Source organism: Centroberyx affinis, unplaced genomic scaffold, assembly GCF_046629955.1.
Source record: "Centroberyx affinis isolate AG114_WGS23_722 - 3 ecotype Tasmania unplaced genomic scaffold, CSIRO-AGI_Caff_v1 ptg001819l_1, whole genome shotgun sequence".
NCBI classification, from domain to species: domain Eukaryota; kingdom Metazoa; phylum Chordata; class Actinopteri; order Beryciformes; family Berycidae; genus Centroberyx; species Centroberyx affinis.
The window spans coordinates 87,614-105,389 of record NW_027280203.1 but is presented as its reverse complement, the minus strand read 5'-3'; the positions used below and the strand labels follow the sequence as shown (position 1 = coordinate 105,389).

The 17,776-nt window shown below is 42.6% G+C and overlaps 1 protein-coding gene and 1 non-coding gene across 2 annotated transcripts; both read right to left on the bottom strand.

The window, feature by feature from the left end:
• Positions 1-9,084: 9,084 nt before the first annotated feature.
• haus6 (HAUS augmin-like complex, subunit 6) lies at positions 9,085-17,425 on the bottom strand. Its single transcript, XM_071529637.1, has 16 exons — positions 16,986-17,425; positions 16,517-16,612; positions 16,352-16,430; positions 15,472-15,604; positions 14,893-15,037; positions 13,467-13,529; positions 13,323-13,380; positions 12,864-13,037; positions 12,454-12,650; positions 11,872-12,001; positions 11,516-11,618; positions 11,354-11,417; positions 10,877-11,039; positions 10,622-10,720; positions 10,352-10,487; positions 9,085-10,012 (listed from the first exon to the last, which is right to left on the bottom strand). Exons 1-16 carry the CDS (start codon positions 17,120-17,122, stop codon positions 9,255-9,257), a joined length of 2,535 nt encoding a protein of 844 aa, XP_071385738.1. The 5' UTR covers positions 17,123-17,425; the 3' UTR covers positions 9,085-9,254.
• Positions 11,122-11,252, bottom strand: LOC139652533 (small Cajal body-specific RNA 8). Its single transcript, XR_011695748.1, has one exon. It is a non-coding gene; the product is annotated as a small Cajal body-specific RNA 8 (non-coding RNA).
• Positions 17,426-17,776: the final 351 nt, after the last annotated feature.

Below are 17,776 nucleotides of genomic sequence, written 5' to 3'. Positions count from 1 at the left end.
CATATCCCATGTCATGGATGGCTCACCATCAGAAGTTTAGATTAGCTTGTAATTCGTCATGCTATATTGCCACTGTACAATTTACATTCCCAGAATATCTGTGATGATTATTAGAGAGGGGAGGGAACTGCATGGAAGGCAGCTACTAAAACTAACAATATGATACACTCAAAACTAATAAAAATAGTCCTATCCGTTTGATTAATATATTATAACTGATGTAGAATATCACCCATTTTCTGGAGTATTATCAGAGTTTCATACATAAACTCCTCACACTTCATCATCACTGACTGGCAAAGGTGAAGATGTGTGTGTGTGTGTGTGTGTGTGTGTGTACGTGTGCATGGTGGGCACACACTCACGGTTGGAACCATTTGTGACAGCTCCCCCACACACACACACACACACACACACACACACACACACACACACACACACCCCAGTACCATACAAACATCTCTTTGTGAGCAGCACATGATAGACAAACATTGACGCTGCCATGGCAACCGAGCCCCAACAATGCCAGGCTGCGCCCCTGAGCTGCGAGTAGTGTTACGCTAGCTGAGGAAATTGATCTCCAGGTCTTTAAAAGGTACATGCACTATAACACACATGCGCTCTGTAGTGCAATATCCAACTCACTGGACCTCGCAGATAAAGCCCACTGTCTCCATTTATATAGACATACAGTAAATAAAAGGCAGGGAAGGGTCGTTTTAAAGTCCATTTTACTGTCTGGCAGGCAAATAAAACATGATGGCAGCCATAAATCATGATTGTGCTGGATAGGGGATTAGACTAAAAGCCTTCAAGCTATTGTAAATAGAAGTGAACATGACATGAGGGATTTTCTGGCCTCCTTATGCTCGACTTGTAACAGCATGCAGGGGGAAAAAAACATTCAGGAAAACTTGTGAATCTCAAGGCAAAATTAGTGAGGTGTCTTTGGTCAAAAATGGCAGAATTACAGAGCTTTCACAGTCAAACTGGTGAACAAACTGGTCCATTAAATTTCCATTGTATTAAGTCCTGTGTTGTAACTTGAGCCCCTGCCTCTAAAGGTTGTGCACTGCCCCTCCCTTCCCATCTGAAAACCTGTTCCTCTGTTACTCTTGAGCCCCGATGATCGGGTGTCACGCTCTTTGTTTGGACTGCACTCAGGGAGTACGGTCACTATGTTACGGATCATGAGAGAAAATACTACGAAACTTGCGTGTCTGCATATTCTACATGGATATTTTTAAACTGGTCTTTGGCCTCCTTGTATGAATTTGTAAGGATTAGGCCTTTACTCAACGACGCATTGCCTGAGGCTCCATTCCATTTTCAAAACACTATACACACTTTATTTCTACAATCACCTAACCTTGGTCTTTATGCAATTAAATTTAACTCCACTCACAATGGAGAACAGAACTTAGCCATTTAATTGGGTGGGCAAGACCACTCCTCACTTTTTCATTCCTACATGATTTCTCTCGAATCATTTGGTCTCATAACCACGAAAAGAGGCCAGGCCTTTGATTTTCCTGAGCACTGCAAGGTCTTGTTTCTTGGCTATGGTGCTGGTCTCGACTTGCAAATGGGCCAAAAGTTGGCTACGCCAGCTCAACGACCCCTTGGGGCAGAGGGAAAACTCTCTAGCTGCCGTAAATAAAACTGGGGAGGTCCTACTCACAGGCTTGTGTGCCAAAGTTGATGTTTGTTCACTTGTCTGATGTTAAAAACATTCACCTGGCTAGCTTTTTAGTCACCAAGATCCCAAATTCAATTCAGACAAAGCTGAGAGAGACAGAGAAACAAAGAGAAAAAAAGAGACAGAGATAGAAACAGAGAGATTTCTCTATTTAAGTATACAGAGTGGAACCCCCTTACTCCATCCTCCATGGTCTACCCCACAGTGATCTCATCCCTTTCACACAAAAGAGCCTGGATGCTGGGTCCCCAGGGGTGATAGGGCCCATGTGTGCGTGTGTGCTTGTGTGTGTGTGTAATGCTGGACAACAGACAGTGCTGTGTCTGTCTCAGTTATTTCAGCAGAGGTCCTGCCATGCAGATCTACTCACAGCTTCCCTGAGGCAGCAGCTGAGGATGACACACACACACACACACACTTTCGTCATGTACATTACACATTACAGACGAGAAAGAAAAGCGATGTTCTAGCCCTAATTGTGGACATGTCCAGTGACTATGCTAATAGGGAGCAGGCCTACCTCATAATAGACAGACTTTAACAAGGCTAGTGTTTGCCTAGCAGGAATAGGTGGCCTTGTGGTTAAAGACAGCAGGACAGTCCAATCTCTCTGGTGAAACATGTAAATGCTTGTATGCGTCAATATGTGAAGAAACAAATTGCTACTTATTCCGCTGTGTGCAATATGGCTACTGAAGAAACTAAAAAATCCATTAAAAATTAGCTATACCAACTGTCATGAAAGACAAGTGAGGCAAAAATCACTAAAGGAAAAGCTGATTCCACTGAAGGCGATACATGTCATTTTAAGCTGCCATGGCCTGCGATATGTTACCCTTTCAGCTGCAGTGGCAGCCCTTGAGCCATGGTGTGACAGCTTCTGCAGGACCAGTGTCCGGCTCAAGTGCCACTCAATGGCCCTGGCCTTTGAGGATCTGGAGAGGCAAAGTGGCCCTCCCTGCCACCTGTCATCACAGCATGCTGCTGGTGGTGTAGGCCAGACTGAATACAAGGTGCCAATGAGGTGATGAAACCTCCATTTTATAAGGAGACGACCACAGAAAAACCAAGTATGCTTCTTCTGAGGTGGAATATGGGTTTGAACGGGGGTGAAATGAGGTTGAAGCCAGCTGACGCTGTCTGATTGGATTCATATGGTGCAAGCCATGTGTGTGCATAGCTGGGTCTGAAACTGCAGTCTGTAATAACCTCACCCTGCTAATTAATCGTAATGTGTTGTGAAGAGACTCAAACTGCCCTACTTGGCAAGAGCAGAGGAATAAACTAGTGAGCCACACCAGCTTTTACTTTAAGATACAAAAAAATAAGAAAAGAAGTGTCTGTCTCTTCTCCAGACACACACACAGATCATAAGTACAACATTTTCCCTTCAATCTTTGGTGTTAATGCTAACAAAAACATATACAAAATGCACTCGAAGGGGGCAGGAGAGATATTTTACTGTTCAAAAACCCACTGTTCAATATTTGCTGTTCAGAGAGGTGTGGTGTTCGAGGTCTAGCTTATCTGCTTTTTGGCTCAAGATAAGCCTGCCTGATATCCTGGCATTATCATATCAATATGCTAACAACATCTCCCTCACTCTGCAAGGCCTGAACAAAGCAACAGGCCAACAGTGAACTCGGTTTCTCTGATATGCTTATTTAACCCTGGCAGCTGCTCAATTATACAGGGGCAATAAGTAAAATGCATTTTCATTTATGAACTGTCAATCGCCATCAAGAAGAGTCAATTCTGTTGGGTGACACTCTAATAGTAGGAATCTGACTGTCAAATCGCACTGATAACAGACAGCACTGATAATGCAGGTCTGGTTTTCATTTATTTTATTCAGTTATTTTCATTTTTCCCTCAAGCAACGTTGTTCCATTGGGCATAGGCTGTTTTGGTTGAATTTTAGAGCTCAAATGCCAATGCTCTGACACCTTTGTGTGTTAGCTGACAAAGATCACAGTCAATTTTAATTTTTCAGAGGTGTGACATAAACAGAGAAGCAACAACTGTCTCTTAATTTGCACCAAGGCAAAGTCAACAAGAACATGAATCAGGCATAGACTATCCTCAACATCTGTCATTTCTTAAATAGTATCACTCTAATAAACATTACCATGATGAATAGGTTTTGGGTGGCCCTGATGCCCAAAAGGAGAATCACCTCCTTGAACAACATATGTTGCTCATTGAACATAAAAACACAAAAGCTAACCCCTCTTCCCCTCCTCCCAAATGTCTACTCCTCTTTGTATTCCACCTCAGAAAAGCTTTTGTCAAGCAATACCATCAGGTGCTAGTCTTGTCAACATAACATCAAAGCGACTGATTAAGAAAACCCTAACGTGGCCAGAAACATTCTGGAGAAAGATGCTGTCAAATAAAACCAGATCACTGAAGGGAAAAATTCCTCCCTCGTCTTCCTGGCTCCTTTCAGTCTTCAGTTACACTAGAGTGTCTCTCTAATGCCATGAGTTTGAGATTAAAGAGGCAGGTGTGTTTACAAGGGAAAGGGACACACTTTGAGAGAGTCTTGTGGTGCGCTGTGCTGTGCTGGGTGTCAAAACCAACTGTTGCCTGCATGGCCAGCAGTAGCAGCAGACATGTTTTCCATTAGGTCTGATAGACAACTGTGATGTCAAGACAGCGAGAGAAAGAAAGCGACAGAGACGAATTAAAGTCGAGTCAAAGCATTTGAAGTCTGCTTCAAAATATGACTCTTTATGATTAAAAAAAACAACTTCAGCGGCTCAGAAGATGAGAGGTAGCAGAGAAGCGGTGAGGCTAGGCTCAACAGAAACGTCACAAGACTGCCTCCCTCCTCGAGCGTGACGGCCCGGCAGACAGAGAGCATTCTTTCCACTCTGAAGCAAGGGGAGAGAGGGCAAACTCATTGCCCCTGCTAACTAGCTGAGCCTGTACCAGCTCAGAGCAGGCAAGGATTCCTGATCTGGCCCTACTGAGAGACTAGGACAAAAAGACTACCGGCACGTCACATGAGTACAAGGGTCAGAGGGAGGAAATAGGTTACCTGAGAGGGTTTTCAGATGGATTACACGCTTAATGTGTATCTTTGGCTGGAAATGACTGTGTAGTGTTGATATGTCTGAAAATCTCTAAGACTTGCAAACAGACGGAGTTTACCTTTGATGGGCTTAACAAAAAGCACTGAACTGTTTCAGGAACGTATTTGCTCAGTGAGCGAATGCACTTGCAATGTCACTGGTCTGAATCCAGCTCCACATTGCTGCATGTCACCCTCCTATCTCGGCATCCTATTTGCTGTCACTCCCCACTGTGTACTGTCTAATGAAGCAGAAATATCATCAAAAATAATGGTGAGAAGTTAGGATTCGGGTTTAAATCCATGTCTGGGCAAGCCTGCATCCTGCTGAAGTGTCCTTGAGCAAGACGCTGAACCCTTATCAGCTCCAGAGACCTGGCCTCTGACCTCCCTGCACAGGGAGGTAAGCAATAATAATTTCCCTCCGAGGTTCAATAAAGTATCACATAATTAATGAAATATAACTACACACACAGAAGACACACGTCATAAATTTCAGTCTTCGCTTCTTGACACGTTTTCATGTCTTCTTGAGATATTTTTATGTGAACCACCTCAACATGAACTCAACTGGAGCAGATACACGTAAACTGGTCTCATTGCTCAATCAACTTCAAACCACAAACTGCATTTTCTTTCAGAGCTGATTTGACAAAAAAAAGACAGGCCTGCTGCTGAATTAATCTAACATTCAAGTATTGGGTAGATTTCAGAGAAACAGTCACATTTCTCACTCGTTGGAAACGCTGTTATACTGTCCCACAGTATGAATTACTGGCTTTTCTCACAGGAGTCAAAATGCTATTTGACTTTTGCCGAGGCAACCGCTAAGTCCTTCCAACTGCCTGTTGCTGCTCCCTTGGCCATTCTACTTCCTTATTTCCTCGGTCACCTGACAAGTGCCTCTGGACGACCAGTGGTGGAGACAAAGTGCAAGTCCAATGTACACAAAGGCACAGTGCAGCCGTGACCCACTTTAATCCTGCTGTAACAGTTAGTAGGAGGCAACATTCACTCCACTCCCTTTTTCCAACAAGCCATCTGACCAAGTCAAGGTCAAGACATTTTTCTACAGTGTTTCCATGTGTCAACGGTTTTCCAACGGCTTTGTCTGTTTTATACTGTGTACTGTCTGTTTTATACTGTGCATTGTCTGTTTTTATTGTGTTGCCAGATTGCTGAAGACAAATTTCCATTTTATGTCAATTTAATGGACAATAAAGTTTTTCTTATCTTATCTTCTTATCAAAGAAAACCATTGGGCTGCTGCTGCTGCAACTCTGCAAGAGCAATTTCCAAGGTTTTCTCCCTCTACAAGCCTTGATCACTCTTTTGAAGTCTTGCGTTCTCAATGTCACCTCAAGTGTTGTAATCCCTGAATGAAGATGAAGGCCATTGATGCATCAGTGACAATGTGCCATCCTTTGCTCTGCTGGGACTTGTGCCATAAATGGCATAACAGGAACATCACATGCCATGAATCACCAAACTGATGGGAAGCTGGAGTAGTGAGTATTGTGCTGCCCCGAGGGTTTAGACTGCTGGTGGCTGGCAGATAGTCAAGTGCTGAGGCGAAGATATGTGAGCACCTTGGCGTTGGATTCAAAGGCATTTGTGCTCAGCTCATCCCTTGCAGCCACAAACCAACAGAGGCATCTTACACAACCCCATGCCCCAAGCACAGAGTAAGGGTCACACAAATGCAGACAGGGCATATTTAGAAACACAGTCACTGAATGAAAGCCACAATCTTAGTGGTTCACAGAGGGGAAGTCAGCTTCCCACTAGCCTGACCTCAAATGGCATGGCAGCAGTTAATAGTTAGGCCTTTATACAACAGGTTTATAACAAAGAAGTGTATCTACATTTCTCCATGCAAGTTATAGTCTTGTCCTCATGGGCTGCAAATCCCCATGCAAATGTCCGTTTCTTCTAAGTAACATGTTAAATAGCCCCGTCACTCAGCGAAGGCCAACTTTGCAAGCAGGTAACTCATTTTTCAGGGACAAGTGTGCCTGAGAGCGGACACCTGCAAGGTTAGATAGCCTCCAGGAGAGCCGAGCCTCATTATCTAGAACCTAGGAGGGGCCGGGAGGTGTTATATTCCCAACTGTTGCATCCAACCTATAACTAGGTCAACTTTCGTGTACGGAAGATATGTAATTGCGGAAGAAATGTTACAAAAGAAATGTGTCCTTTAATCAACCCGTGTAGCGTTATATGGCTCTTCCAGTCCCCGTAGTTGGGTAACGCCGATAAACGGCGAAAGAAGGTCGCAGGAGCCAACTGCAGCGCAACATCGTGAAAACGTATTTTCCGTTGGTGACGTTAACACCAACATCCAACACAAACATTGTAAAAGTAGTAGTTACACCAACATTTCTAATTTCCACGACAAACTCAACTTGAACCTATTGTATATATCCAAAAATATTAGCACTTACCAGCTGTTTACACCGCGGCAAGGGACAATGTTGACATGTAGGCAACTTGCTGCTTTTACCCGCTCGATATATTCCGTTGTTCTACTTCTGCAAACGAAATATGCTAAACCAAAACCGCAGGCATAGAAGGCACGTAGATAGTCCTCGGAAACTTTGTTAGCCACTTTTCCGCGACACTTTCATCTGAAGTTGTCGGTGGAGGAGGCAGACGCCATGTTTGTGTTTGGGCTGATAGTTTTGGTGAGCTTTCTTCCTTGGGGTTTTTCAGACTCGGCAGTTTGAGGCAGAATGGAACCGCCCAGAGAAGAGGCTCTCCGCTGCAAACGACAGAGCCTGACCTCAAGACCAGTGTCAAGCCAGCCGGAGTAAACACTGCAACTTCCGTCGTGTCTTTTCAAAATAAAAACCCTAATTGACAAATGAACGGTATGCGGCAACGTTTTTGGAGTAGGCTAATACAAAGTAAAACAGCGACGTCAGTTTACATTGTATGGTTCACTAACATTAACTATGTTAAAATCCCTGCTCTTAATTTCATATGCCACCAAAACGTCCAAACCCGCTTATTGACTACATTTCTAGGGACAAATGGAGCTATGGCTGATGACTAAGATTATTATTTGATCAATGTGATGGACGTAGGTCACCCAAAGTGTTTTGCACAGACAGAAGCAGCCTTTAGAGGGAACATGCTCCCTGAGATGATTTTTTTAAAGATATAAATTCTAAATAAATTTCTGGCTATTTTTGCTTTAGCTTTGCTCATCATTAAAAACTCCAAGATCAAATTTAGACTCACTTTTAGGCTAAGGTATGACCTTGCCATGCCCAATTGACGGCCAATATAAAGAATGTATACTTGAGGTGGGACTTTTCCTAAATGTCCCTTTCCCAGCATAAAATAAGGATGTTTTGTTGTACACCCCAGTACTGCTCATTTTAAACGGGACACTTTTTACATTTTTATTGTGAAGGCAACATCACCTAACTTCCGGCCTTACTCTGGCTATTTATCGCTTGCTTGACGCAGATGGGTTTACGCCTCATTTATATTCGGTCTCTAACGCCCCCTATCTTAACATCCTAACATTACAACGTGTTACGCCGACACAAAAAGCAACAGGTGCACGAGTAAACATTCGTATGTGTGTTTTTGTTTTTGCTGCCATCTCGGAGAAACACAGCTATGGCTAAGAGTTACCCTCTTCAGTCTGTGACCGATCATCTGGCACCCTACAACATGTAGCTTCAGTTTTGAGTCTGAGAAGTTAGCTGGATTGCATACCGTGGATTTCTGTCAAATCAAGATTGCTAGAAATGCATGCCGTGCGTTCAAGTTTTCTTAATGTCGAGATTATTTTTTTCCATTTCATGCAGGATGTAAAGAATCTTACAGACCAATAGAAGGATGCACAGAACCATCCCTTCAAATAGAGGTATAATGTAATATTAAACGTGGGTCAGATGTGACAAAAAAAGTTGAAGATTGCCTGAAAATATGGCCGTTTTTTTCATGATACTTTCCATTATTCCACTCCTCGACTATTCCATGGCTTGATGGAACATTTCCATGACTTTTGTACATCTTGTTAGCTATAAACATGATTTAGTAGAAGGGTCATAATTATAGTACTCTAAACATGTTAAATTTAAAATCAAGTTGTACATTCTCATAGCTGTCACTAGCCAAAATAAAGGGGATCGTTGCCAAGAAGAAGCTGTACTTTTTTTTTTGCTGTCAGGTATTCTAAAGCAAGCTCTATCCTACTAAGCATGTCAGTTTAATGTTAGCAATCCCAATCAAGAATGCACAAAAAAAACAAAAAAACACTTAAATTTACAATTTTATTAAAGCAGTTCATGTCTACTATTCATTTTAAATTAAACAAATATAAGTACAGAAAACTAATTTACTGTAGAAATACATGTTAGTTTTACAGCTATGTACAAACATTTGCAACATGTGTATTAAAAAACTGGGAGGCACAATTATGGAAAGACGGCTCAAAAGTGGTCTCTGTTGAATTAGCAAACACTACACATCATCTATGGGGGAGAATGTGACCAGTTTGGGGAGGCTGTACTCCTGCTTGTTTGGGGGCGAGGGGCTCTCTAGCGTATCCAGATCCAGCGAGAAGACCTTGTCGTTGGCTGCCACCGACGCTGCAGTCTCCAGTGTGGCTGCCATCAGCCAGTCCCTGTCCAAACCGGTGACCTCGTGACGAGACAAGAGGCACTCCGGTGTCCTCTTCCTGTTGTCCATGAAGGAGGTGCCGCCACACGCCTCCTGGATCTGGCCCACGCGCTGCCGTGCGGCGAGCGGCGTGCGCTTGGCCTCAGTCTTCAGGGAGGGGATGTGGGGGAGGAGAAGCTCATCATCCTCATCCTCCTCTTCTTCTTCGTCCGAGGCGTTGATGTCCATGGCTTCGTCACTGAGGCTCAGCAGGCTGTCGCTTCCCGGCATTTGGGGAAGAGTCTCGTGGTCGAGGCTGAAGTGGACGGCGCTGCTGCCGCTCAGGCTGTGAAGGGCCTCTGTGTTGGGGGAGTCCCAGGACAGAGTGGACATGAGGGAGACGCCCTGCTGGCGGACGGAGGGGCTGCTGGGGCACGTGGCAGCGGGATCGCAGGAGAGGCTCTGGGAGGGAGCGTCGGGGCTCAGCGAGGCGTCCTGTGGCTCACCGAGGGGGGTGAGGTGCCCTATGATGCTGTCGCCGTCGAACTTTGCTGACTGACGGGTTTTCTGTGTTTTGTCTTCCTCGATTGCCTTTCGCCAGGAGCTCTTCACATCCATAACTGACGGAGAAAACAGGGAGGGGAAAAATATGCAGTTACTTTTACAAGCCAAAAGGAAAAGGGGGAAAATGTATATTCTAAAAAGGTCTTATTGTCTGTTTTCCCAAATTACTTATGAACCTTGTGAAAGTCACTGAAAAACAAACTAAATGAAAAGAGTAGCACACCCTTTGTCCTTATGCTGCATTCATTAAACCGTCCCAATCAGAGTATCATGCCACTCCAAATACAACCCGGCCTTTATGCTTTTACCTTGATGTGTCCAGGTAAAATTTACATTTCATATACATCGAGTCTAGAGCCAAATGCAGGTGCAGACCATCAGTGCTCATGACTCACTCAGGCTCTCAGGGGTTCGTGGCAACTGCTTCCTGGTAGAGAAAGGATCTCCACCCAGAGTGGTGAGAAGGTCTTCCAGGTCCAAACCTGTGATCCTGCCATCCATGGGAGTGGTTGTGGTCACAGCATCTGCAAACTAACAGACACACTTCAGTAAGGATTCAAAAAGATATATATCCCTTTGACTTCAAATCAAACTCATGTGGGGATCAAGGGTGACTGTGGCGATTTCCCTCAATTCACTGAGGTCAGAGAGAGTCGTCACCATACCTGATCGGCTAAGTTATCACATTCCCAGTTCAGTATCTGAGCCTTATTCCTCATGGCAGCTGCCTTTGGAGGAGCATGAGTCGTTTTCCTCACACTGGCCTAAAAACAAGCAGAGATTTGTGTTACATATGGTTTATCTGAAGAAGCAAATTACTGGGGAGAAAACAACGTACTGTGTGTGGAGTAAAAAAAAACAAACAAAAAAACAGATGTGCCTTTAACACACAAACTGCAGGTCATTATTGTGAAGGTTACCTGGTACATAATACTAGTCTGGTGAGGTGGTGGTGGTGACGGAGACCTGACAGGTGGGGATGGTGGCGTGTCAAAAAGCCCATGGAGCGAGGTATTCGCTCGTGACGACACTTCAGTGGTGGCGACAGGAGTTTCAGCACTCTCAAGTGTTGGAAGGCAAAAGCTGTTTCAAAAGAGAGGAAGCATCATTGGTTATTCAAAAACTGCACTAGTGTGACTTCAGATCAAACGTATGTGTGGACAGGGAGTGTCTGCCCCGTATCTGTCCGTGGCGATTTCTCTCAATTCGCCACGGTCATCAGAGAGCAGGGATGCTGTAGGGAGGACTAGTGACGGACAGAGCACTGCTCAGGACTGCCCAGGTATCTACCTCCCATCACAACCTCATAAACAAATACAGCACACTTCAAACAAGAAATGTCGTCCCTAGCACACAGGTCGCTTCATGGTTGTTAACCAAAACAAAATTTCCATTACCTTTTGAGGTCAGAACAACTAGTGGCGAGTCCTTCCTGTGATTTAATCTCTGCAGGCTTCTCCTCTGAAAAATGAAAAATGTAGAGGAGTGTAATCGATAAGTTATTTGACACATTCAACTTAATAAATGGATTGTACCGTATGTAATCCAATTCTGCTCACCAAGAAGCTTAGCAGGATACTGGGAGAAGACACTGCTTCTGTAAATGGCTTCAGCTGCCGGTTCAAAAGACAGTGGAGCCATTGGTGAGAGGAAACCAAGAGCCTGAAAGAGATGGGAACAATGCTGCAGCCATCAGATTATGTAGCTATGTAAAATAAGATTCAAGTTGCAATACATTATGGAAATGCGGTTAGGCTTATTACCTGAAACTGAGTCAAGGACAAAGACACAGTAATGTGACAAACCTATCCAATATTTTTAAATGAATTGATAAAAAAAACTAGCTCATCGTTCACTATAGTGAAACTAAAGCAACACTACGTCTGACTGCTCATAAATTCTGAGTTCCACTCACAGGATCCTCATTCAGAAAAGAGACCAGGGGCGTGTCTTTCAGAGTATCCATCCACTTCCTGTCCCACTCCGCCTCCAGCTTTCTAATGGCGCTCCTGACCTCAGGGATTTCTTCCTTGGAAATCCTCTCTCTGTAAAAAGAGCATGGCAGGTCAGTGCAGTGTTACGCAAAATATCCATTTAAATTTCAAAATTAGCCAGCAAAAACTGTTGAGGTAAACCTCCTCCCTGAATAAAAACTTTCCAAATCGCAGTATTGACCACTGCAATTTTCGTGGTTTGGAAATTGCAGTGGTCAATATGGCGATCTGGAAAGTTTGCAAAAGGCTGCAGTTTTAGAAATAGAGGTAGTTCCAAATAGACTCCTGAACAACATATCTAGTAATAGTGAAGACTCCAACCTAAAAATCAAGCTGTGCATTTGAGAAAATCCAGGCAGCATTAGGAAAACGAAGTATCCGGAATATCCAGAATAGATCACAGTAATTGCAGAATTGACTATAGATATTGTTAAAATATTTTTCAAGAAAGTCAACAGGCAAATACAAAGGTGAAAGAAAAGTGACAGCGTGGCAATGTGTACCTGACGAGTTGGAGGCTCTCCAGCACACGGGCCACCTGCAGACGTTTCTCCTGCAGGTGCTGGGGGTGGAGCTGGGGTGCGGGGGCATGGGAAACCCGAGACCGCTCCTCCTTTAGGAGCTGCAGAGCGTGGTTCATCAGCTCCATCACACACAGGAGGTTTAGCTGGCCTGCCTCATACATGTTCCCTGCACTCAACTGGAAAACATGCACACATAAACAGAGGCTATGGTTAGACATGTCAAAGTGAAGTAAAATGTGAGATATGATTCCAATGATCTAAATTTCCACATCACTGTAGGTCTATACTTTATTTAAATGTGTCTGCATTACTTTTCCAGAGTGCTGTCCAACATTATTGACAGAACCAGAATGCAGAACGAATCACCCCACCCCTCCCCCTTCTCTTACATGCTGTGGGAGCTGCTCGATTCGCTCCAGCAGAGTCCGAGGAACTTTGAGGACCACGTCCGTCCCGTCCAAGGTGTATTGGTCTACGTCGCCCTTCATAACACAGTCCATGACCCGCTGCTCCTCTTTGATGGTTGACAACATCCCATCGATGGCCGACCACAGGGACCGCACCTAAAAACAACCAAATACCAACCAAATGTCAGCTTCTGATGGAAAAAGATAACATTACAAAACAAGCCTGCAACAAACTTACCATTTGTGGTAAAAACCCCCACCCAAATCTAATTGTGTGCATGTAAGGTGAAAACTCTCATAGCTCTGACAAGATAATTTGATTCAGAAAGCTATTCAGCTTGCTATAATCAATTCTAATATTTCTGAACCATGAGATGTACAGAACATGTTTTCCCCCCTCATTTTGCAGTAAATCGGCGTTTAGAAATACAAATAACATACCTTTTGGGTCTTCTCAGCTGGAGAAGCTCCCTCCTGTGCAGCATCACCATTGTGATGTCTGAGAAGGTAAACAAGATAGATTGACCTAGGTGTACTAAGAACATTTCTCGGAAATACAGAGAAAATTAAATATGTCATACGTACTTGAGTAGATCGTCATACTTGGCGCCCTCGGCCCTGATATCTCTCATAGACTTCACCAGGGACCTTCACAAGAGGAAAGCACAGGAAGACTTGGCTTAGAAAATGGTTGACCAACAAAGAAGCACAAACTGACTAACAGATGTAAAGCAAGCAAACCATTAAACAAACTCTTTCACAGCAAGTTAAGTTGATGTTCAGGAACACAAACCTCTGAGAACACAATGGGCCTCATGCAGCAACATTCTCTTAAATGTATCTTATATTTTCTCTTAATTTTCTGTTAAGACAAAAAATAAGAGAAGTCAACTCCAGATGCACCAAACGTTCTTAACCATCCAAATCTGCTCTTACCCAGGTGTGCTGAATGATGAATCCCACTTGATTCATGCGTTTTTTTATGTTCCTCAAATTTAAAACTTATGTTTCCTTGCGTTGGACAAACAATTTGTGGAAAGTGAAAACGAGATGTTTTTTTCTTATCTTGGTAAGAGTGCTCTCAACCACTCGTAAAATTTTCTCTTACCTAAGAGAAGAGCAAAAATAAGAAAACATTGGTGAATCCCATAAATCAATGGGTACTAACAAAATAAGAACAAATTGTGGATACGAACAAAAATAAGAGAAAATTTGTTCGTATATCGCTTCCTGCATGAGACCCAATGAGTTACTTGCACAATGTGGCTGCTTGCGCACATGGTTTTAATTGCATTGATTGACACCTCTGGCAGCTGTGCCAGCCGCTACAGGTTTCCAGTGATTAACTGAATGTTACTCATTACTCATTGGTTGGACAATCAGGAGTCGGCACATGACATAAATCAAATGTAAGATGTTCATCTCAATAAAGCAGCATGTGACAACTTGAGATTCTGTTCAGATAGGTAAAAAGCCAATTCAGGTCTTTTCTATCCTACTGATTAAAGCCAGGTTGGTGGGGGTGAAACAAAACATACAAAAATAAATTATCTTGAATTAAATTGTATTGATGCTGCATTCATGCTATATTGGAATCATGTGGGAATGATATGACAGCTTAAAGCAACAACTTTGAAGTGTTCACATGTTCAAACTTATTTCAACTTATGTCATCGACAAACAAAATACCCAGCAGGTAGTTATACAAAGCTGTATCCTGCCACGGCAGTTCACATGATCACAAAGTGACTGATAATCATTCACTTTGTTCATTTTATTTGAAAATAACATATTATTTCCTACACTTTACTGCAGATATTTCCTTGTTGGTGATGTCAGAATTCATTAAGTCTGAGAAATTGGGGCTCATCGCCAAACCCAAATAATATTTATGACCTGAAAGCTGATGTGAACTGTATTTTCAAGTAGAAAGCTTATAGCTATGGCCTTCCTCTTGTGATGTGAATGCAGAATAACACCAAACTCTCTCCACCTGCCAAGAGGGACTTACTGGGCTCGTTTCTGGTACTCCTGGAGGAGGTTGTCCTGCTCCACAGCAGACTTCAGGAACCTGGCCTTGATCAGTTTGAGTCTCTTCGCTGCCATGTCCAGGGAGGAGGCAGGTGTCGCTGCAGCCTCAGGAACCCAACTGTCATCTAACAATGACAATATTCAACATTATTTATTAGTCTTGTATATGTTGAGTCCATAGCATGACAAATGTTAGAAGATTAAAAAGTGTGGCTACACTTTGACAGAATCTAGTTTGTCCTCTTTCTTGTTATGCTGGTTTGTGCTTTCAGCTACAAGGAAACTGCTGTGTCACGGGGAACTGAACAAACTCTCCTTCCCTCAAGATCATGGTGCCTCACAGTCACTCACACACAGAAGAAGAGGGAATAATTAAGAATGAGATGATTACTTAGTGAACAAAAAAATTGTGCATCTTGCTCCATTCAAAAAACAAGAGCAGGGGAAAGAAACCAAAACAAAAAACAATACAGGGAATTGATAAGGCAAACTGCAGGCTATTGGCAGGAACACCAAAATGTATGTGTGTGTGTGTATGATGATCTTCTTCAAGTCCTACCAGTGGTGAATGTCTTCAGTTCCTGCAGCATGACATGGTTGGCCAGATGAAGCATCAAGTTGATGAACTTGGGGCCTCCGGGTGAGAGGAACAATGATGCTACCACTTTGGATCCTGCACTGCCATTTTCATCCTGAGGACACACAGTGAAAATAAACAATAAGATGACTGACATTAACATGAAAGAACAGATTGGCCTGATAAATTGTCTTCAAAAATGAATGGATATGGTTCTACATATCTCCAAATTTACAAGTATAAATATATATATATATATATACGTTCAGAAAAGGATGTAGCATAGTAAACTGTTAAATCTGAATTGGTGAGTTAAATTATATTTGTGTCACCCTGTATATGTGGATTTTTGTCCCTTGCATGTTTGTACAGGAATGTGATTCACAAGCACCTCAGCTCATGCATTGTGGGTTTCTTTTTGCACAAAGAAAATCTTTGTTTTATCTGAAACACTTTTTGTATGCATGGAATGAAGAAAGGGGAGGAGAAAAAAGAATCAAAGGAAAAGAGGAAGGAATGAAGAAAGGAAGCAATTCACAATGGGTGGGAACATAACTTGGGTCATAAATTTATAGTCCTTCTATCTTAACAACCAGATTACACAAGCAGAGGATAAAGCAATATTTTAATGCATGGTATCTGAAGTTTTGTTAGGCTATAGTACCAAACAGATATTACTTTTACAAGACATCAAAGTCATTCCCCACTATGCCCATTACAAAAAACAGTGCAGGATCCTGCCAACCTTCTAAACAAAGTGAAAGGATCATAGAGTATAGGGGGGCAGATATGGTAGCCAAATGTCTGGACATATTCATATCATATCATAACACTCAAAACCTCCCATGATGCTGATTCTTACCATTATGTCCCGCAGCCAAGCACAGGTGACTTTCCTGAACTCAGCATCTGCTTTGTGGTTCAAAACAGGCCAGCAATGCCTAACCAAACACAGACATTTCATTAAGACAAGGAATCCAAAACAAAATTTTAAATTGGAATTCAAGCTGAGCAGGTCGGCATTTACCTGTATGCCTCATGAAAGCGTGTGGGGTTGAGTTTCTCCAACAAGAAATGGGTGACTATGTAGAATGCATCCTTGTTTGGTTTGTCAAACATATTCCTGTTGGCCAGAAAAGAACATTTATTCTGAAGCAGGCTTATGGGAATTGTCTATGATCGCTTCAATAAAAAAAGTTGTATCCATAACTAGGTTATCACTACTTAACGGTTGAACCATAGACTGTAGGGTTGAACAGGAAATTATCTACAAATTAGTTTGCGATTTATGACGTTAACTTAACTTTAAGAAGTCCTTTTTCTGATATTTGTCGGACTAAAAATGACGAGTGAAAAACTTTTTAAGAAAGAAAACTGTTATGTAACGTTAGCTACGACTCAAGGAAAAAGCTTAAACTAACGTTAAATATCAAGCAAACCCGGCTAGGTTACGTTAATAGTGTAACGTTATTATTCATATCATAAAATATACTCACATTCCAAGATTCATGTGTTTAACGCTGGTTTTGCCGGTCCAAAGTGATGCTGCAGTATCTGGTTGAAATCCAAGACCCAGAAGAGCAAACCACAGATATTTACCGTTCCTCTTCTGTAACGATGCTGGATTCGCCATTGTTTAAGACCTGTTTTTTGTTTTTTAGCAGAAACAACTTGTGTTCAATAATGCCTAATCAAAGGCACAATAATTAACTCGCTAGCTGACGAATCAGAGCCAGCCTGGCTAATATTAAACGCCCGGCTAGCTAGTAACGGCAGTTAGGTCAGTGTTAGCCAACTTAGCTTTCGAACTTGTTTTGAGTTTGTCAGCATGCATTTGACGGGCTGTTTCAAGACAGCAGATGACTGAGAACATGTTACTAGCAACAAATCAGTTAAAGTTAACATTACATAGTTTACAGTCAAAGAGAAAACTCCCCACGTCTACTTCCCAAACCGCCAATTTTTTTTCAATAGACTGACCCGGATGTTGTTTACAACTACTTCCTGTGTGAGGACGCACATCCCCGGGTAAGTCCCTAACACATCTTTCCTTACATGATAGTTCCGGACTAAGCTGACTTCCTGGTTTTGATATTTTCTCATATCAGCTAATTCCAATATTGTAAATAAGCATGACCTGAACAGGACTGCTGAATTGTCAGAACAAGGTCCAGCATACAAGCAAGCATTTTCTGTTTGATTTTTTTTTTCCAAACACACTGAAACCACACAGATACAACATAAGTTTCTCACTGGTGAGTTGATTTTCTTCTTTAGTTATAATTTG

Coding starts and splice junctions, on each gene's coding strand:
- haus6 (XM_071529637.1), bottom strand. CDS start 17,122: ATGGCGAATCCAGCATCGTTACAGAAGAGGAACGGTAAATATCTGTGG. Junction 16,613..16,985: donor AAACACATGAATCTTGGAAT/GTGAGTATATTT, acceptor TCTGGCCAACAG/GAATATGTTTGACAAACCAA. Junction 15,038..15,471: donor ACTGAAGACATTCACCACTG/GTAGGACTTGAA, acceptor TGTCATTGTTAG/ATGACAGTTGGGTTCCTGAG.